The sequence below is a fragment of the Hyperolius riggenbachi genome, chromosome 12 (assembly GCF_040937935.1).
Source record: "Hyperolius riggenbachi isolate aHypRig1 chromosome 12, aHypRig1.pri, whole genome shotgun sequence".
NCBI lineage: Eukaryota > Metazoa > Chordata > Amphibia > Anura > Hyperoliidae > Hyperolius > Hyperolius riggenbachi.
The window spans coordinates 171,392,909-171,415,951 of NC_090657.1; the positions used below are offsets into that span (position 1 = coordinate 171,392,909).

The 23,043-nt window shown below is 45.6% G+C and overlaps 1 protein-coding gene across 10 annotated transcripts in view; it reads right to left on the reverse strand.

Annotated features, from left to right (window-relative positions):
* The window catches only part of ZBTB46 (zinc finger and BTB domain containing 46), a 215,531-nt gene that overhangs the window by 54,362 nt on the left and 138,126 nt on the right, over positions 1-23,043 (reverse strand). For all 10 annotated transcript variants that reach the window (XM_068262362.1, XM_068262360.1, XM_068262361.1 and 7 more), the window contains one exon: positions 13,134-14,078. In XM_068262362.1, the coding sequence (XP_068118463.1) occupies positions 13,134-14,043 (910 nt within the window). In that variant the 5' untranslated portion in view covers positions 14,044-14,078. The remainder of the gene's footprint in view (positions 1-13,133; positions 14,079-23,043) is intronic.

Consider the following 23,043-nt stretch of genomic DNA (forward strand, 5'->3'; position numbering starts at 1 on the left):
AATAAATATAGTAGTCTACATATCCTTCTCACTTCAGTTGTCTTGTAAAATTCCTAAGCGTTGGCAGTTATGAGACGAATTTCATGTTACATACTTTTAATCAACAAAATTGTAATATGCAAATTAGAGGAGTCGGAGTCGTGGAGTCGGAGTCGGTGGAATCCTAAACTGAGGAGTCGGAGTCGGAGTCGGTGGATTTTTGGACCGACTCCACAGCCCTGGTTTGTAATTCCTCAGTATGTGAAAGCCCAGCCAGCTCAGAGGACGATTTATCCAGCTGATTAGAGCAGCTTCTCTCTTCTCTCTTATCTAAATAACACACAGGCAGTGTGTATAGAGGGGCCAGGAAGGGTGAGTTCATAGCAGAACCACAACACTGAAGAACTTGGCAGCCTTCCAGACACAGGCCAACAAGTCTGACAGGGGAAAGATACATTGATTTTTTACAGAGACTGTCATAGTAGAAAGTGCTGCAGTTAGCCAGAACACATTAGAATAGCTTTTTGAACTTGTAGGATGATAAAAAACAGGATGCAATTTTTGTTACGGAGTCTCTTTAATAAACACGAATCATGATCGCTCAAAAACTGTGAAACTGTCCAGTAAAAAATATGAACCCCCCCCCCCCCCCCATCCTGTTGCAATTTTGCAATCTCCAGTGTGAATGGGCCCTTAGGGCAAGCTGCATTCATGGCGCGGTCTAAGGGGGAAGGAACCTATTTGCTTTTGGTTTTACAACTATTTGGCCATGTTAGGACAATGACCGTCCTCCTGCGGATCTCAAACGGCTTTGTATTCCAATCTACTGGACAAACAGCAGAAAATGGCTAATAAGCCTTGCAGGACGGAGGAGTGTGCTGGGGGATTAGAGTCGCAGCTATAATTGGGGACACCTCCATGTGTGTTACATCTCATCCTCACTGCCTGTTCAGGATAATGATTGCTATAGTGTGGGGGAGGGATAGTAGCAAGCGAGCTAAACTGGTGCTCAGATCTGAGCACAACTCTACCCCGAAAACAGAGTGCTGAGATGATCCAACTATGTAGACCTACTTTAAAAAAAGGAACATAGAACTTAAGGTGGTCAGACATGTCTTGACTTGGCGGCTGATCGACCAATCCGATTGTTATAATCAAATCAGATGAAAATCGGTGCTGCATAAGTCAGGCATGCTGCAATATGTTGGGTCGACTTGTTAGATCGTGTGCACTGCAATAACCATGTGTGAATTTGGGACAAACAACAAATGCAACTGAACCCCCGACGCTGTGCCCCCAGTATAAAATGTGCCCCCCCCCCCCCCCCCCGATTCCCCATGCGTCCATACTTTACGTGGGTGTCCACTGCTGGCTCCGTCTACATACATGAGCCCCATGTGGTTGCCGGCATATACGTGGGCGCGTGTGATGTCACACGTGCCCACATTATTCTGGCAAGCACGTGGGGTGGTGTATGTGGTCGGAGGACGGAGCCAGCATAGGACACCAACAGGTTAAGTATACTGCTGCTATGTAAATACATGATCTTATGGAAGGATTAGATTTAGAACTCATTTCATTTATTGAAGGGAAACAGTTCACCAAAATGCATATGACTTGCTCCCTCAGGCTGGCCACACATGTACTGTTTCCAGTTGGCGATCCATTGCCTCTAACATCTCTGAAGGGATATTGGGGAATGTATTGATTGGCAGAGACTGGGCATGCTGGGAAATCTGCACTGAGGCAATGACTGGCGCACTGCGTTGTACTGCATCGGGTGCTGCCACACCAGGCGTTCCATAGATTCTCAATTAGATTTTAAGTCCTGCTGCTCTCTTAATCTCAACATGGTCAAACAAATATCATCATTGTTTTCGCTTTCTAATTCAACTTCGCTGCTTGACGCAACCATAAACATGGTTAGTTTGGTTGAAAAAAAAAGAGAGACATCCGTCCAAGTTCAACCAGGGAAAAGGCTAAAAACCTTACAAGACCTGGGCCAATTAGCTTAAAGAGACTCCGTAACAAAAATTGCATCCTGTTTTTTATCATCCTACAAGATCCAAAAGCTATTCTGATGTGTTCTGGCTAACTGCAGCACGTTCTACTATCACAGTCTCTTTAATAAATCAACTTATCTCTCTCTTGTCAGACTTGTCAGCCTGTGTCTAGAAGGCTGCCAAGTTCTTCAGTGTTGTGGTTCTGTGATGCATCTCCCCCCTCCAGGCCCCTCTCTGCACACTGCCTGTGTATGATTTAGATTAGGGCAGCTTCTCTCATCTTTTACAAGCTGGATAAATCCTCCTCTGAGCTGGCTGGGCTTTCACATACTGAGGAATTACATACAGGCAGAGCTGTCTGCACTCTGCAGGAAGAAACAGCCTGACTTCAGTGGAAGATAGCTGCAGGGGGAAAGAAACACACAAATGATCTCTTGAGATTCAAAAGGAAGGGTGTATACAGCCTGCTTGTGTATGAATGTATTTTCTATGTGTGGACATACTGTACATCAACCTACTTCCTGTTTTGGTGGCCATTTTGTTTGTTTATAAACAAACTTTTTAAAACTGTTTTTAACCACTTTTAATGCGGCGAGGAGCGGCGAAATTGTGACAGAGGGTAATAGGAGATGTCCCCTAACGCACTGGTATGTTTACTTTTGTGCAATTTTAACAGTACAGATTCTCTTTAAGCCCTCGTTCACATCATTTAGCGCAGATGGATGTGCGATCGGAACGTAACGCGTACTATGCTCTGTGCTGCAGATCCCATTCACTATAGTGAATGGGATCTGCACTGCGCATATGATGGGAACGGTAGAAGTGCTGTCTATGCCCTTCTACCGTTCTTGCATGTCGCACACTATGCACGCTGCCAAAATGCGCACCGCAGCACGCGTAGTCTGAACGAGCCCTTAAAGTAGGGAGGCGGACGTGTGTTTTTCCTTTTGTGCAATACCAGTTGCCTAGCTGTCCTTCTGATCCTCTGCTTCTAATACTTTTAGCCATAGCCCCTGAACAAGCATGCAGCAAATCAGGTGTTCCTGACATTGTCAGATCTGACAAGATTAGCTGCATGCTTGTTCCTGTTCTGATTCAGACACTACCATATGGCAGTCAGATAAATCCCTGGATCAACTTTCCTGGGAATTACCTAATTATAGCCGTGGATGCCCCTCAATGCTAGGGAAGCATCCAAGCCCTCTATATTCAGATGTAGAGTTTGCCATAACAACTTCCTGAGGTAAAATGTTCCAGATTTTAACCACTCTCACTGTGAAGGACCTTTTTCTAAATAGATTGCAAAAACTTTTTCCTCCATACACAGATCATGTCCCTTTGTCCATTTTACAACCCTAGGAATGAAAAGCTCATCTGCCAAGCTTTTGTATTGCCCTCTGATGTGTTAATCAAGTCATCACCCCAATCACACCAGGCCCTAAAGCTCACCACTTGTGCTGGGTACACACAATGCTTTTTTTGGCCGATTTTCTGTCCGTCCAATTCCCGATTCGATTTTCCGATTTGATTTTTCGAGCGATTTCTGATTCGATTCTGTTATATTTTATCAATTTCCATTCACTTCTATGAGAAATCGTTCAGAAAATGTATCGAATATAAGATCGGACATGTCGGAAATTATTTATCGAACCATCTATCTAACACAAAATTGTATGGTGTGTACCTAGCATTAGGATGCATACACACGTCTGATTTTATGGCAGATTGTCATCCAAACCGGACTTTTGAACGACTTGTCATTCAAACAAAAAGTCGTTCAGATGACAAAACATTTGAAATGCCAATTACAGCTAATTTACATGTAGTCTGACTGATCAATGGACTGGATAGAACAATGGACCAGATCAAATGACTTGTTTGAAAGTTTATTAGTGTCAAAGTAATAAACTTTCAGGCCTAGTGCACACCAGAGCGGTTCGGCAGCGTTTTTCGATCCGCTTGCGGATGTGGAAACGCTTGGGTAATGTATTTCAATGGGCTGGTGCACACCAGAGCGGGAGGCGTTTTGCAGAAACGCATACTCCCGGGCTGCTGCAGTTTTTGGATTGCAGCGGCGTTTCTGCTTTCAATGTAAAGTATAGGAAAAACGCAAACCGCTCTGAAAAACGGCAGTTCACAGCGGTTTTGCAGTCATTTTTGTTACAGAAGCTGTTCAGTAACAGCTTTACTGTAACAATATATGAAATCTACTACACCAAAAACGCTTCACAAAACCGCAAAACGCTAGCTGAAACTCTACAGAAAAAGAAGAAAAAGCGTTTCAAAATCGGCTAGCGGGTTTTGGTGTGCACCAGTCCTACAACAACAAGTCGTTTGTACACATGTACGGACCTAGCTGTCGTTTGGACGACAGTCCACGGATCCGCCAAGCGCATCAGTCAAAACTGCTGCCATCAGTCTAACGATCGTTCGTACACACGTCCAACTGTCTTTGGCGCCATTTCATACAGTTCTTGTTCCACCACTTTGTTGTCACTCAAGACTGCAAGCCTCACACAACCAGTTGTGTAATCGCTCTAAAAAATAGAATCCACAAGTGTCTCCTTTCTCCAGCCACAACAGGCTAAACTCACAAAGCTTTACCGCATATGGAAATGTATTTATTGTATGTCTAGGTTTGCCGTTTCTAAAAAAATAAATAGGTAAATACAGAATGTAAACATTTACAATAGTTCCCTTAAAAACTCCAAATACAGTAAAGCTGTTTTTTTTTTAATCATTTTGATTCAATAAATTACCGACTTTGTTACTAAAAATATTTTTTCCAAAATCACACAGCAAAGATGTACATAAATCTGGTAAACACTGAATGGCAATACCGCAACACTACGCTTGTCGTGTAAAGTTAAAGTGAGTTTGGTTTGTGGAGAGTGGAGAGTGGAGATGGTTGGAGTGTTACAGCTTCCTTCACTGAGTCACCCCCGCTGGGCATTGCCTTCAGCTTCTCCACTCCACTCGAAATAACAAAAGCTTTTTTTTTTTTTTTTTTTTTTTTAATTATTTGTCCAAGAATCTGAACTAATTTCTCGTTTTTTTGTTTTCTATTTAGGTCGATCAGGAGTGGTGGATTTTTCTGATCAATTCTTATGAAAGTTGAATGGTGTAGGGTAGATTGTCAATTTCTTAATGTATAGACCCAAGCATTTTTCTCAGAGTTTTCAATATTTAATTTTTCACAATCGGGAAAAATGTAGCATGCGTGCGATACATTGCTCAGCTTTTCAAAGGTTTACAATCAGTCAGAGAATTTGATTGTAATTCTTGAATTGGTGTGGCATTTGGACACGGCACCCGCGCTGCTGCAAAGTCGCACCCGAATCGCTATAGCCATGACATGCACAGTAATCAGAGGCGTGTGGCGCTAAACTGCGGCATGTCGACCATAATAGCATGCGGTTTGGAGGACATGCTATTGACGGAATACCGTGTCTCCCCGAATTTAAGACCTCTCCTGAAAATAAGACCTTGTATATATTTCAAGTATGCTCGAAATATAAGACCTCCCCCTAAAATAAGACCTATTGGCTGCCTGACTGCATCCCACTAAAAGAAGCCCTAAGCGGTAGATTCCCCAATAAGCTCATTTTACCTCCTGCTCCCTTTCTGCAGAAAATCCAAATCCTCCCATTTATTCCCGGCATAATTCACACACCGCAGATTAGCGGTGGCATGTGGTAAAGGCAGCTCATGTATCCAATAAGAGCGCTGCCCTATACAGGAAGTAAGCATAGATCACTTCCTGTATAGGGCAACACTCTTATTTTATACATTAGCTGCCTTTACCACCCGTCACTGTTAATCTGCGGTGTGAATTATGCTGCAGAAAAACATGAGGATGTGGATTTTCTGCAGAAAGGGGCCAGGAGCGGTAACAGCGGGGAGGTAAAGCAAGCCTGCGGGTGGCCGGGGGTGGGGGGAGAGCAGGTCTGCCGCTTAGGGCTCCTTTAGGGGGATCCGGACTAACTGCAGGAGGGGGCCAGGAGCGGTAGCAGCAGAGGTAAAATGGGCAGGGAGGAGGGGGGAAGGGAAGAGCAGGTCTGCCGCTTAGGGCTTCTTTTATCCACAGGTCTGACAGCCACTAGGGCTTATTTAGAAGGGAGCAGAGGGGGAATCTGGCTATATACACTATAGATCAGGGGTCTCCAAACGTTTTGGGTCGAGGGCCGGGTCAACATACTTCAGACTGCTGGGGGGCCGGAGTAGACATAAAATGATGTAGAAGTCTTTGCGGGACAGACAGTGAAGCATACCCAGGTGACAACCTGCAAGCCAATTGGACAGCAGTGTCACCTGATGTGGAATTTGATTGGAAACCAGCAAATTACTGCTTTCTGGCTTCCATGTGGATGGGGGGTGCTGCACTGCTATTCCATATGTGGACCACCAATATTTAAAGATGTAGCTGACTGCATTTATAAGCAATACCTTTTCTGTGTGGGGGGCCGGTAAAAAAGCCTTAGCGGGCCACATTTGGCCCGCGGGCCTTAGTTTGAGGACCACTGCTATAGATGATGGCTACCCCCACAAAATATAAGACCTCTAAAAGCTCTAGTACATTTTTGGAAGGGTAATTTAATATAAGACAGTGTCTTATTTTAGGGGAAACACGGTAGGCAGCACTTCCCTGTGCAGCTCAGATGCGGGGAACCGCTACTACGCATAAATGGAAATGGGCCCTTATGGGAAGGTGGGGAAGGATCAGCAGTAGGCATCCTGCTAAGAAATGCAGAGGGGACTGAAACAATGGTTTAGCAAGCATTACCCAGTTACTGGAGGGGAGGCCTTCGACGTCACGGGACATCCATACTCCATAAAAATGTAGCTGGGGCAAATGGGATTGTAGTGAAAAGTGAAAATATCAATGAATAAAACCGCTTATTTTTTTACAATATTCATTTATAGATTATTTAGTCAGTGTTTGCCCATTGTTTCCTCTCCCTGATTTATATTCTAAAATGTATCACTGATGGCGACATCTTTTGTCCTGCCAGGTGACTTGTACGGAATGTTTGGTACCGAGAGTTCTATGCACAGAGATGCTGCTTACTTGGCAGTTGGAAACAGCCGTTATTTCCCACAATGCAACGAGGTTCACAGAAAGCAAACTGTCAGGACCATGGTAATGACATCACACTGTGGGAGGGGTTTCACTGCAATATTAGCCATACAGACCCCCCTGGTGATCTATCTGAGAAAAGGTAAAGATTTCTCAATGGAAAGGAGGTATCAGCTACTGATTGGGATGAAGTTCACTCCTTGGTTAAAGTTCCTCTTTGAGACCTCCACATACTAAGTCTCAGGGTCAGCTTATGATACTGCCCAGGAATGAGGTTAGCGAGGGGATACTGGGAACGCAGATGTCGGGGACCGGATCCTGATCCGTAAACATCTTATTCTCTATCCACAAGCTCTGGTGAGCTGCCTAATCCAGGGATTTCACTACATTATCTTAACGAGATCCTGGAAGAACTCCTTCACTAACTAGCCCTGCAGTCAGGTATTGTGCTATCTGAAGCCACAGGCTGGGGTTTCCAGGTCTCCATGGTAACCAAGAGGGCTAGAGCTGCAAGGTCACCGTAACCCAAGGCCAAACACCAAGTGCCGTCCACGAATGGATCCCAAAAGACGTCAGGCAAGTCATAGCAAGCCGAGCTTATTAACTAAGGACTCACATCCAACTCATCAGCTGTAACGGACAGCTAACTTCTATCCTTCTTTATTTATGTAGAAAACAGACGCAAAAGCGATTCGAAAATCTTAAAGGACCACTCCAGCGAAAAAATTAAGCAGTTAAAATCTGAAAGAACTGACTGGTTTTGGACTAGTCCATCTCCTCATGGGGGATTCTCAGTGTTTTCTGTGTTTTCATAAGCATTTCCTGAACGGCAGTTGTTAAGTCTAACTGACAAAATAGTGTGTAAGGGAGTAGGGAGGCTGGCTCGTGTCTGACTATTTTGGCAGTTAAAATGCTGTTCAGGAAACCCTGAGAATCCTCCATGAGGAAATGGACTAGTCCTAATTAAACCTGTCGAATGGTAATTCTGCACATAATCACAGGTCTCTTTTTGTCTTCCAAAGAGCTACAGAAGATTTAAACTGATCTAACTAGGAACCCTGCATGGAAAAGTCTGGCAAACCCTGCATGGTTACCCTGCCGCTCACTCCACGCTGGAAGTTGTAATCATCAATGACATTACACCCTGTCTCCTCAAAGAAGCTAGGCGGTAGATCACAGATAAGCGCTCGTACCACAAGCTAGGCAGTAGATCACAAATATGAGTTGGTAGCACAAGCTAGGCGGTAGATCACAGATAGGAGCTAGTACCACAAGCTAGGCAGTAGATCACAGATATGCGTTGGTAGCACAAGCTAGGCGGTAGATCACAGATAGGAGCTAGTACCACAAGCTATGCAGTAGATCACAGATATGAGCTGGTACCACAAGCTAGGCAGATCACATATGAGTTGGTACCACAAGCTAGGCGGTAGATCACAGATAGGAGCTAGTACCACAAGCTAGGCGGTAGATCACCGACATGTGCTACTACCACAAGCTAGGTAGTAGATCCCAGATATGAGCTGCTACTACAAACTAGGCGGTAGAGTACCACAAGCTAGATAGTAGATCCCAGATATGAGCTGGTACTACAAGCTAGGTGGTAGACCCCAGATATGAACTGGTACTACAAGCTAGGCGGTAGGGTACCACAAGCTAGGCAGTAGATCCCAGATATGAGCTGGTAGCAAAAGCTAGGCAGTAGATGCCAGATATGAGCTGGTAGCAAAAGCTAGGCAGTAGATCACAGATATGAGCTGATACCCCAAGCTAGGCAGTAGATCACAGATATGAGCTGGTACCACAAGCCAGGCAGTAGATCACAGATATGAGCTGATACCACAAGCTAGGCAGTAGATTACAGATATGAGCTGGTACCACAAGCTAGGCAGTAGATCACAGATATGAGCTGGTACCACAAGCTAGGCAGTAGATCACAGATATGAGCTGGTACCACAAGCTAGGCAGTAGATCCCAGATATGAGCTGGTACCACAAGCTAGGCAGTAGATCACAGATATGAGCTGATACCAGAAGCTAGGCAGTAGATCCCAGATATGAGCTGGTACCACAAGCTAGGCAGTAGATCCCAGATATGAGCTGATACCACAAGCTAGGCAGTAGATCCCAGATATGAGCTGGTACCACAAGCTAGGCAGTAGATCCCAGATATGAGCTGGTACCACAAGCTAGGCAGTAGATCCCAGATATGAGCTGATACCACAAGCTAGGCAGTAGATCCCAGATATGAGCTGGTACCACAAGCTAGGCAGTAGATCCCAGATATGAGCTGGTACCACAAGCTAGGCAGTAGATCCCAGATATGAGCTGGTACCACAAGCTAGGCAGTAGATCACAGATATGAGCTGGTACCACAAGCTAGGCAGCAAATCCATACACACGGCATAAATGTCTGTACAGACACGTGTTAAGCGACAGTTTCTGCGACGGTTTGTTTGCGTGTATGCTGCAAAAGACAAAGACTGTCAGCAGACTGTTTGCAGACACAGCCATATTTGAGCGATTCAGCTGGTGAATCTTTTGTGACTTTTGTCTCACAAACCATCGCTTAGTCTGTTGGTGGCCTGTCGTGTGTACAAAAGTCTTCTACAGACAGCAGAGTCGCTACCATAGTACTACTACTACTACTGTGGCAGACAGCTTCTGTTGTGTCTTTACTCTTTCTGTTGTCATGTGTGTATATCTGTCACAAACTCAAATTGTCGCTGCCATAAATATGCTGTTGTCTCTTGTCTGTTGCTGCCTCACAACTACAGACAAATGTATGCCGTGTGTATGGGCCTTAAGATATGAGCTGGTACATACTACAAGCTAGGCGGTAGATTCCAGATATGAGCTGGTACTACAAGCTGGGCAGTGGGGTACCGCAAGCTAGGCAGTAGATCATAGATATGAGCTGGTCCCACAAGCTGGGTGGCAGTGGAAGCTAGGCAGTAGATCATAGATATGAGTTGGTCCCACAAGCTGGGTGGCAGTGGAAGCTAGGCAGTAGATCAGATATGTGCTGGTACCACAAGGTGTCTGCTTCTTGGCATACAGCAGAGTGAATGCCCTATACAGGCTCAGAACAAGCTAGACTAGAGCCGGCAAAGGTGCACAGTCAGGTCTATCTCTTCCGAGAATCTAGAGTGGGTACAACAATCCCAATAATACAGGGCAGAAAGTTGCTGGACTGTTCCTATCTGTACCCGCCAGCCACACCTCTCTGTTCCATTGCAACAGACAGAACGCACTGTTCGGCTGTAGACTAGCGAAACATCTGAACAGCACTTGGCCCTTAACTGCTGCCCAAGGGATTAAGTTCTGAACCTTGTGGGTGGCAGCCACTGAGCATGTGTACCCACCTCAAGAAAGAATACCATGTGTATTTTAATTTTTCAGTGATAATGGTCCTTTAAGTGCTTTTGGGTCTTACATCTGTCTGGACTCAGGACCTCTGAGATAAGACTAATATATGATAAGCACTATTAAATTCCTCTAAATATAAATCTTAGGATAAAACAAGAAGCAGAAGTGACACTTCATCATTTTGTAAACCTCCGACTGGCTGGCCATGTGTCACTATCACTTCTTGTGATGGGTAAAACAGGTAGAGGAAGTGACACATGCCAATATAATCAATATGTAGGCCTCTGGTTTGCTGGTTGGTAAACCCGGGATCACATGTCTCTTCCACTTCCTGTGACGTAATTTCACCAATGAAAGAAATCATGCTCAGACTCTGAATTTAGCGCAACCATGCAACATTTAAGGAAACCAGTGCCATTAAAAAACGCTACTTGCCTGACTGTAGTGTTCATATTTTGCCTCTGAATTTGTTGAGTCCCTGACTCGGAACATGTCTGCAGACAAGATGCTCAGAGCTCTATGATTGCTACACATGTGCAGCTACTGAATACACAGTATGGAAGACTGGCAGATGCTATTAAAAAAGGAATCAAGATCACAACATTTAAATTGCTCTCATTGTAAGTTTCCTTTACAAGGAACACATTTTGAATAAAGTTAAAAAATAAAGGGAGATTCTTAAGCAGACCTGAACTCAGAACATCCTCTCTGCTCAAAAAGATATGTAACAGCATAATAACCGTTAGGGCTGGTTCACACGGACGCTCGGAGGCGTTTACCGCCAAGCGTTTCGGGACTCGTTGGCTAAACGCTCCCATTCAAGTAAATAGAAGCATTTAGCATTGCACGGTTACCGAAGATTACCGGCGATTGTGCAAATGCGACTTCCGATCCCGATTTAATGTGTCGTTTCGGCCGGCCCTAGAAGCTGCATGCGACGTCCAGGGCCGGTTAGCCGCCGCGGCTTCATGTCCCCTTGAAGGGACGAGAAACGCTGATCGCGACGGGAAGCAGATGATCGCTGTACCACTGCCCTCGAACGAGACGTCACAGGACGCTGCTTCCCGGCCACCCCAACGCTGCCTGCCGTCCATGTGAACCAGCCCTTACATAGTTGGTTTGATTGAAAAAAGACATTTATCCATCAAGTCCAACCAGAAAAAAAAAAATATAATAATAATAGAAAAAACAAAACACACCATCCTGATCCTGCACATATCCCAGTTGATCCAGGCGAATGCAAAAAACCTTACAAGGCCAGGGCCAATTAACCTTAAAGAACCACTATCGAAAAAAAATAAAAAGTAGGCAGTTAAAATGGAACTGACAGGTTCTGCCTACTTTTTTTTTTTGCAATAGTGGTCCTTTAAAAGTGAAAAATTCCTTCCCGACTCCAGATGGCAGGCAGATAAATCTCTGCATCAACTCTTGGATCTGCCTGCGCAGTACACTCCAGACCATGTGAGCACGACCAAAAGCGGCTCTCGCGCAGGTGCAGTAGATGCCGATCTGGCGAGGTCGGCATCTGCACCGGAGGGGACCCCCAAGCCACCAGTTGAAAGAGCTTTTTTGGCTTGGACCTTCCCTTTAAGCAAGCAACTATGACATATTACAATAGAAGATGTAATGGTTATCGCCTGTAACCATTAGGTAGAGGCTCCAAGAAATGAACCTAAACTCATACTGGAGTGACACTCTCCCTCTTTCCAGCCAAGGAAATGAGGCAGACCTTATGGAAAGAGGCGTGGCCTAGACTGCCAGGGCACTGAATGTTATCTGGCAGTCTGGGACCAGACAAGTTGGTGACCAATTGTAAAGAAGTAGAAAGGCATTTCCAGCTGTTTAGCTGCCAGTGTTAAAGGTTTTAAAAGAGGTGAGAATAATTATTTTGTAACAAAAACAAAGCGTGGAAATTAGTTGTAATACTAATATTTCCAATCCTACCTCTGAGGAAACCTTTAAAAATAACCTGAAGAAAGGAAAAAACAATATTTGCCAAACTTCCCCCAAATCTCACGGTGGTCCCTCATCCCCATAAGAAGCAGTGTGTGGTGGCCATCTTGGAACTGAAAGCTCCAGCTGCTCACTAAGAAATGAGGAGTGTGGGTAAAATGAGGGCCGTGAAGATAGAGGGTGCACACCAGAGGAGACTGCTGGGGGAAACAATTATGGCATTCAGTATATCAACTAATAACATATTGATTATGTGCCCTTAAAACCAGAAGCGTAAGGTTTTTAGTACCTGGGAACCCCCTCCCGGACAGTCCTACCAGCTCTAACTTTCCAGCAGTGATGTCATCTCTCCTCTGCAGCGCACCCAGCATCCTCTACTTGGTAAATGCGACATCTCTCGTCATATGACGCCGCTGTTACCAAAAAGAGGATGCTGGGCGCGCTGCAGAAGAGAGATGGCATCATCACCAGAATGTTGGAGCAGACAAGTCTTCCACTGTTAATAACACCTTTGCATTCCTCTGCAGAGGGAGGGAGAAATGTGGGAGCACTTCAGGTGGCCAGCGAGCCGTCTTCCATGTATGTGCCCTCACAGTGCTGCACCTGAAGACATATGTCCCCCCCCCTTTGCTCCCCCATAGCTACGCCTCTGCTTAAAACACATTCCCCACAAGCCCTTAGCCAAAGGGTCAGGTCTTCGTTTTTCTGCTTAGGAGGCTATATATAGTTTATGAATCTAGGGGTGGAACTTACTAGAGTTGTCTTGTGTGCTATACTGCCACTGTGTGCTGGAGATAAAGGAGGCTTCCGGTGAGCCAGGTCTGCAGTTCTCCACAGCTTGCTGGGTGATATGTCTTACAGTCTCTTTGTTTTTCCGGTTCTTCCGCCTTCCTGCGTTCTGCCAGCCGTCGCCCTGATCCCCATACATATGCGACATGTCGCCTTTGCCGGTGAGGATATAATGAGATGGGGAGTCCTGCTCCTCTTTGACACGTGATGGTTCATAGCATCCCTCACCAGCCCAGAGGGAGGACACCTCATCTTGACTGTCCGCTTTCTGCTCTGCCTCCTCCTTAGCATAACTGCTCCCGCCCTCGTGACAGCTGGCAATGGCCGAGTCCCCAGAAGAGTTAGTGGGACTTGTCCTTCTGGCCAGCCACGGTGAGATGCTATGACCGGCAACAACAGCCGATAGAAGGGCTTCGGCACTGCTGGACGGGGCACCCAAGTCACAGTCCGTCAGATCCTCAGTTGATTCGTTCTTTATGCTGATGTCCAACGCAGCCTTGATGAAACTGTGACAGGCCTGGACAATGTCTGTCATCTGGAGGTAGCTAGCTGCTGACATCACCTCAATGACATTTTTGCTGGTCAAGGCTAGGTGGGCCGAGTACATGAAGTCTATGATGGCTTTGAAGCCCTGGGCTGTGACTATGTCCAGTTGGGTGACGGTGGTCTCTTTGGACGATTTTTGCACCTGGCAATAGAGGGTCTTGAAGTAGCGGCTGCTGCCCAGCAGGACATTCTTGTGGGCTTTGAAGATTTTGCCCTCAACGACGATACAGACATCGCAAAGGATACCGTGCTGGCGCTGTTCGTTCAGTTCGTGAAGCAGCTGCCGGTAATGGGACGGGATCTCCATGTCTTCCTTGCGGTTATTCATTTGTGGACGTCTTTGGTCTGCTGTCCCCACAAATGCTGTCGGAGAAAGAAGAAAGCACATTATTATCATGCTTAATTTTTAAAAAGCAAACAGTGGTATGTAATAAATTAATAATGGGAACAGACATCACATGCAAGATGGAACTTCATGAAAATATAACAAGTGAGGAGAAACAAACACTGTCCCATCAGGCTTAGGACCTCTCCCATCAGGCTTACAATCTAAGAGGTGAGGGAACACAGGATACATGGGAAATAAGACCTTGCATCATCAGGAATAAAACCTAGAGGTTGGGAAATGCAGGATAGGGAGGTAACAGCGTCCAGAAGAGATGTGAAATAGTTGCTGAGTGGGGCATGGTTAGGGTGGAAAAGTAAGCAGTTCTGAAGAGGAGGATTGAGGGATTGTTTACACAGCTTTTAGGTGGGGGCAAATACAGGAGGAGGTAGATAATTAACTGAAAAGAAAGTGCCTGAGAGAAGTGGTGGAACCATGTGTGGGAGGAAGCTATGAGTGAGGAGGACATTAGTAGGTCACTGGAGGAGCAGAGAGAGTGGTTTGGGGTGTGTTTGTGTATGAGATCATAGATATGGATGGCACATGAACCATGAGGTGATCTGAAGCCAAATATAGTACTCTGAACATTGTTCTCCAGTAGACTACAGAAGAAGCTGAGGAGTGTTGGGAGGGGCGGATAATTATCAAAGTGAAATTCATCATGAATTCTGGTGGTGAGAGTCTAGTGAGTGGAGAAGGTGAGGACGTTGCAGTAGGCGAGGTGGCAGAAAATGAGGCCAAGCACCAAGGCTTTGGAGATGCCTCTGTCAGGTGATATCTGTGCAGATGATGTACAGATGAACCTGGCAGAAGATGTGCTGGAGAAGAGGTTCGAGTCTAGAAGGACTTCCAGGCAGAAATCTCGTCGATAGCTAGAATGACACAGTTGTTAAACGATGGTGGTGGAGTGTAGAGGGGAAAACAAGAAGTTTTGTCTGTGAAGTGAAGTTTTAGATACCTCAGATAACTATGAAGTCACAGCCTACAAGGCCATGTGACCTTAGCAGGTTCCACCACCAGGCAAGAAACCTGAGGGAGAACATCAGATGGAACCAAAGATCACACTAACCTGGAGGAAAGTAAAGTGGGCCATACAGTAAAACAGACCTGAACTTTTTCTCTGCTCTAAAAGATAAACAACAGCATAATAACCATTAAAGAAAAACATTTCTTTGTTACAGCTTACAGAACTCCTGCAATAAATGTGCAGTGTGTCTACTTCCTGTTTTCATGGAAGCAGACAAAGGGTTCACATCCTATGTTTACATATTAGCTGTGTGGCGAGGGCTGCCAAATTTCTGTGCCAAAATAGCTAAGAGATTAAATTACACATGAACATGAGGGGGGATTAGATAGGCTCTTCTCTATAAGAACGCACAGGGTGCATTTCTCTGTTTTTCTTGTGTCCTGTGCTAGAGTTCAGGTCCACTTTAATCTGCCACCAGATAGATCCCTCTGTGATCAAATGTAATCACAGAGGGATCTATGGCCTGCTCACACGCTGGAGGGGCACTGGCCAAGGGTCTATCGGCCGTCGTCCTATCAACTGCCATTACCACTGTGCACCAAACTGAGCCCTGGTGATCGAAATTTTCCAGCACGCCCCGATCAATCCTTTCTATCAAAAATCGATCAAAAGATCGACTGGGCAGCCATGCTGCAATACAGATTCTCCTTCAATTCGATAAAACCATTGGAATGGAAGGTCGGCCCACAAAGTCGATCAATGTATGCGCAGTAGTTGGACCTCCAGTCTGGTGGTGTGAGGAGATGGGCTGCTCTGGCCTGATACTGGACCTCTGTGTGATCTGATGGGTGGTGGTGGGGGCGGGGCAGTGGGGATATGGAAGAAAGGGAAATCCCACCAAGCAGTGAGTAGAGAAAATTATTGTGTAAAGTAATATAATCAACCCGTTACGGGATGGTGTGCTTTTGTCCTCTATGTCTGCTTCCATGAAAGCAGGGAGTAGACACACTGCAGATTTATTGCAGGATTTGTCTGAGCTGTAACAAGACAAGTTTTTCTTTAAAGTTTATTATGCTGTTGCTTATCTTTTAGAGCAGAGCGGAAGTTCTGAGTTCAGGTGTGCTTTAAAATAGTTGATCAAACGTCACTTGATTTTGGGCAGTTTATGGAGTGAAAGTTCGGGAGCGGCGGGAGGATGAGCGCTGGGAAATGAACACCCGCACAACAATGAACTGTAGGGTTCGCGGACACATCGTTTAAACAATTAACCATTATCTGCTGAAGTGATCCGTCATGTCGGTCGTTCAAAATGCCCATTGTGGATCGTTCGCTTATTGTTCCTTTAAAGGAGACCTGAAGCCAAGGGTATATGGAGTATGCCTGTGGAGTCAGAGTCGAGGAGTCAGAGTCAGAGCAATTTTGAGTACTCAGAGTTGGAGGTTTCATAAACTGAGGAGTGAGTCGGGAGTCGGAGATTTTTGGACCAAATCCACAGCCCTGGTAAGTATTATACTAAGGAGTTGGAGTCTGAGCCATTTTGGGTACCTGGAGTCAGAGGTTTCATAAACTGAGGAGTCTGAGTCGGATGATTTTTGTACCGACTCCACAGCCCTGATATGGAGGTTGTCATATTTATTTCCTTTTAAGCAATACCAGTTGCCTGGCTGTCCTGCTGATCCTCTGCCTCTAATACTGTTAGCCACAGACCCTGAACAAGCATGCAGCATATCAGGGGTTTGACATTATTGTCAGATCTGACAAGGTTAGCTGCATGCTTGTTTCTGGTGTGATTCAGACACTACAGCAGCCAAATACACCAGCAGGGCTGCCAGGTAACTGGTATTGTTTAAAGGGAAATAAATATGGCAACCTTCATATAATTCTCACTTCAGGTCCCCTCTAAGCCTTTTGTGTTTACGACTTCCAAACACCATCTAAAAGATGAGTCATTCATTGTTCGTTTATAACAGTTTTTTCTCACTGTGTGTACAAGGCTTAATGCGCAAAATTCGATTAATTCTCGACTAGATTTCTGCAAAAATATTACATTACGGAGTGAACGAAGTGGTAGAATTGATCACTAATATATGATCAATCGATTTCTTGCCACACAAATCCATTACCGGCCTGTGTATGGCTAGTTTAAAGAGGAACTGTAGCAAATAGCACGTAATGAATAACATTGCTTATTTAAAGGGACTCCGAGCAGTGCAGAAACTATGGAAAGATGCATATCATTTTAAAGCTCTCTTTCTCCTCTTTCCAATGATGTATAAACCGCTGCCCTACGCCTTTTAGCTTTCGCTATTTTCTAAAAACTAAAAGGCGTAGGGCAACGATTTAGGTGTCGCCAGAAAGAGGAGAAAGAGAGCTTTAAAATGATATCCATCTTTCCATAGTTACTTGTATTACACAGGGCGACTTTTTCTGCTGAATGGAGCTGCTGACACTGGGGAAAGTGTCGTCCTGTGTAATACAAGTAACTATGGAACCGCGGCAATTTCAATCGCGAAAATAGCGAAAACTAAAAGGCGTAGGGTGGCGGTTTATATATCATTGGAAAGAGGAGAAAGAGAGCTTTAAAATGATATGCATCTTTCCATAGTTTCTGCACTGCTCGGAGTCCCTTTAAGATTTACCCAGTCTCCCAGAATGCTCTGGGAGAACTCCACATAGCTAAATAGCCTAGGATAAGCATCACTGGGAGGATAGGGCTTTATACAGATATACGGCAATGTATAGCTATAGGAATTGTTTCTGATGCTGAAACCAGGAAGATTACCATAAAAGAGGATATCCTGAGTAACGTAATGCATTCTACTATATGTCACTACAGGGCCTCTTTAAAGTTGACCTGAACTCTTGCACAGGACAGAAGGAAACCAGAGAAACACTCCTGTATGTATTTAGAGAGTTTAGCCTGTCTAATTTCTCCTCCTCTGTGTCTAATTATCATGTCCCTCTCATTAGTGTCTAATCACAAGTTGTGATTTGACCTCTCTGCTGTGTCAGCTGGCTGCCTCGGCAGAGAGGGCAGATAAGCTCATTTGAAAGCACAGGATCTTAATAATATGTCTGCTTCCATGAATCAGGAAGTAGAAACATTGGAGATTTATTTTAGGATTTGTACCAGCTGTAACAAAAATGTTTTTTGTTTAAGGCCCGATTAACACTGGCAGAAAAAAACAACAAAAAAACAGTCCGTTCGTGGAACGGAACGGATCCAATGTTAACCTATGGATCCGTTTACACTGGTCTGTTAGAAAGGATACGATCCGCTGAACACAAGTTTTTCTCCTGCAGCAATTTTTCCGGATCGCTGAGCCTAGCGGAACAGAAACTGACGCTGAAGCGCCGCATTGGGGGCAATGAGAAAATTGAAGGTTTGTTCACAATAGTAAAGAAATGGACCATTGTAAATAGAAAAACCCACTTTGGTTTTAACATTTAAACACAGACAATGTAGCTTTCTACATGCTTTCTTCGCAGGGTTTGGACTTTTGGTAGATTTACTTTAAGCAAGACATGATGCCAGGACTACAAGTCCCAGCTAGCCTGGAAAGCTGGTATGGCAGGCTGCTCATCTTCCTGAACGTACAGGCAGGAGAGGGTGGGGGTGGGGGGGCTTCCTCGGAGGCATTCGTACTTGTCTTTCCTCTCCAAGATCAAAAAAGAAGAAGCCGGAACCCACTTCTGAGCACATTCCACAATCAGGGAACATCAAAGCAGGGGCACACCCCCCACCTCTGCCCTCATTCCTCTACCCCCTGCCCACACCCTAATGCTGGCTTGGCTTGGGCGGGAGGAATCCTGCCCGAATATATCCCTGAGATTAGAGGCAGTGGATGAAAGCCCTGCAAGGAGGAGATCAACAGATAAACATTACAGCATTAGACAAAGATAGGCAAACCCCTGTAGATTAGGCTTTGGCCTACCATCAGTCTAAAGGCCCATACACACGTCGGAATTTCGTGAATGACGGGTCGTTTGAACGTCCCGTCGTTCAGTCATTCGCCCACAAAATCGGGCGTGTGTACAGACTGTCGTTCGCGTGATAAGGGTGAGTTTGAGCGATCCGCCCGGGGATTTGTTGCGTTTGTTGCTCGTCCGGATATCGCTCACCATTACTGCCATCAACCCAATCGACCATGGCGGCCGACATCTAGCGGCATGTCCAATCAATAAATGCGACTAGTTTTGTCCCGAAATTGGTTGCATCATTTATCAGGCATGCTCTTGGCGGCACTGATTTTCATCCAATTCGATAATTATCAAATTGGATGGTCGATCGGCCGCCAAGTCGAGAGATGTATGACCATTTTAAGGGTGCGTAAACATTACCAACTGAGGTCGCCTGTCAGGGATCAGGAGCTCATCCCCTTGGGCGCAACATTGCTGGGCTGCACCCGCGTATCAGCCCCATACACAGCAGATGAACTGCGGGATTTTAAAGGGGACCTGAAGTAAGAGGACTATGGAGGCTGCCATACTTATTGCCTATTAAAGTGAGTCTGAAGCGTAAAAAAAACCCCAAAAAACAATAAAACCGATACTAACCTAAAGAGAGGGAAGGTTCTGGGTCCTATATAGCCTTCCCGCTCTTCTCACGGTCCCTGCGTGCATGCGCGAGTGCTCAAGAGAGCGTGCTTGCACATGTGCAGTACAGAGTGGCCGGTCTTCAGGAGCACTCTGGCTCCCCAAGCCTCCCGCAGTGGAAGAGACGGCATTCTCTGACCCATCAGTCGGAGACTGCTAACAGGGGAGCCTGCAAGGGAACGCAGGGACCGTGAGAAGAACGGGAAGGCTCTATAGGACCCAGAGTCTTCCCTCTCCTTAGGTAAGTATCTGTTTTATTTTATTTTTTTTATGCTTCAGACTCACTTTAAACAATACCAGTTGCCTGGCAGCCCTGCCGATGTATGTGGCTGAAGCAGTGTCTGAATTCTACCAGAAACAAGCATGCAGCAAATCCAGTCAGACTTCAGTCAGAAACACCTGATGTGCATGCTGGATCAGGGTCTATGGCTAAATGTATTAGAGGCATAGGATTAAAAGAAAATAAATACTGTATGTCAGCCTCCATATCCCTCTCACTTCAGGACCCCTTTAAAGAGCAACTGTAATCAAAACAACAATGAATACAATTGCATATTTTGTATAGTATTCATTTACAAACAATTTAGTCAGCGTTTGCCCATGGTAACATTTTTCCTATCCCTGATTTACATTCTAAAATTTATCACAGGTGGCAACATCGTAACAGCTGGCAGGTGATCTCTGCAGAATGTTTGTTTACGGAGAGTTCTAATGCTAGTAGAAAATAACTCTGGTCTCCCAGAATGCTCTGGAGGAGAGAATACGGCATAATAAACAGCCTAGGCTAGGGGCGATTGGGGGGAGGGGGAGCTTTTGCTCCATGCACATCTGGAATGAAGTGCTTCCTCCACTGCCTTATTTATCCCACCCTAGACATGTGGCAGGGTAACAGGACCATCTGCTATCAGTGTACATGTCCTGTACTGGGGACACACCCGTCTCTCCACACCTTTCAGCAGGAGCTGTAGGTTTGTGGGGAGCAGAGCGCCTTGTGTGACCGTCCACCCCCGGTGTAGTATGGAAACACAGCATACACTGGTAGTACCGCACGATACGCTCACTGATTATCTCTGATTACCGGGAAGATAATCTGATGTGTGACACTGCCAGTCTTGCAGGGTGGACCGGAACAGGCCTGCAGAGCACTGATGGCAAAAAGATTGAAAAAGTGCTGCAAGCATTGGGGACAACCTACAGAAAGAGACCTTACTGCAAGCACAGGGGAAAACCTACAGAAAGAGACCTTACTGCAAGCACTGGGAACAACCTACAGCAAGAGACCTTACTGTAAGCACTGGGAACAACCTACAGCAAGAGACCTTACTGTAAGCACTGGGAACAACCTACAGAAAGAGACCTTACTGCAAACACTGGGAACAACCTACAGAAAGAGACCTTACTGCAAGCACTGGGAACAACCTACAGAAAGAGACCTTACTGCAAAACACTGGGGACAACCTACAGAAAGAGACCTTACTGCAAGCACTGGGAACAACCTACAGAAAGAGACCTTACTGCAAGCACTGGGAACAACCTACAGAAAGAGACCTTACTGCAAGCACAGGGGACAACCTACAGAAAGAGACCTTACTGCAAGCACTGGGAACAACCTACAGCAAGAGACCTTACTGCAAGCACAGGGGACAACCTACAGAAAGAGACCTTACTGTAAGCACTGGGAACAACCTACAGCAAGAGACCTTACTGTAAGCACTGGGGACAACCTACAGAAAGAGACCTTACTGCAAGCACTGGGAACAACCTACAGAAAGAGACCTTACTGTAAGCACTGGGGACAACCTACAGAAAGAGACCTTACTGTAAGCACTGGGAACAACCTACAGCAAGAGACCTTACTGTAAGCACTGGGGACAACCTACAGAAAGAGACCTTACTGCAAGCACTGGGAACAACCTACAGAAAGAGACCTTACTGTAAGCACTGGGGACAACCTACAGAAAAAAGACCTTACTGCAAGCACTGGGAACAACCTACAGAAAGAGACCTTACTGTAAGCACTGGGAACAACCTACAGCAAGAGACCTTACTGTAAGCACTGGGGACAACCTACAGAAAGAGACCTTACTGCAAGCACTGGGAACAACCTACAGAAAGAGACCTTACTGTAAGCACTGGGGACAACCTACAGAAAGAGACCTTACTGTAAGCACTGGGAACAACCTACAGCAAGAGACCGTACTGTAAGCACTGGGGACAACCTACAGAAAGAGACCTTACTGCAAGCACTGGGAACAACCTACAGAAAGAGACCTTACTGTAAGCACTGGGGACAACCTACAGAAAAAAGACCTTACTGCAAGCACTGGGAACAACCTACAGAAAGAGACCTTACTGCAAGCATTGGGGACAACCTACAGAAAGAGACCTTACTGCAAGCACAGGGGACAACCTACAGAAAGAGACCTTACTGCAAGCATTGGGAACAACCTACAGAAAGAGACCTTACTGCAAGCACTGGGAACAACCTACAGCAAGAGACCTTACTGTAAGCACTGGGGACAACCTACAGAAAGAGACCTTACTGCAAGCACAGGGGACAACCTACAGAAAGAGACCTTACTGCAAGCATTGGGAACAACCTACAGAAAGAGACCTTACTGCAAGCACTGGGAACAACCTACAGAAAGAGACCTTACTGTAAGCACTGGGGACAACCTACAGAAAAAAGACCTTACTGCAAGCACTGGGAACAACCTACAGAAAGAGACCTTACTGCAAGCACTGGGAACAACCTACAGAAAGAGACCTTACTGTAAAACACTGGGGACAACCTACAGAAAGAGACCTTACTGTAAAACACTGGGGACAACCTGCAGAAAGAGACCTTACTGCAAGCACAGGGGACAACCTACAGAAAGAGACCTTACTGTAAGCACTGGAAACAACCTACAGAAAGAGACCTTACTGCAAGCACTGGGAACAACCTAAAGAAAGAGACCTTACTGCAAGCACTGGGGACAACCTACAGAAAGACTTTACTGCAAACACTGGGGACAACCTACAGAAAGAGACTTTACTGCAAGCACTGGGGACAACCTACAGAAAGATACTTTACTGCAAGCACTGGGGACAACCTACAGAAAGAGACTTTACTGCAAGCACTGGGGACAACCTACAGGAAGACTTTACTGCAAGCACTGGGAACAACCTACAGAAAGAGACCTTACTGTAAGCACTGGGAACAACCTACAGCAAGAGACCTTACTGTAAGCACTGGGGACAACCTACAGAAAGAGACCTTACTGCAAGCACTGGGAACAACCTACAGAAAGAGACCTTACTGTAAGCACTGGGGACAACCTACAGAAAGAGACCTTACTGTAAGCACTGGGAACAACCTACAGCAAGAGACCTTACTG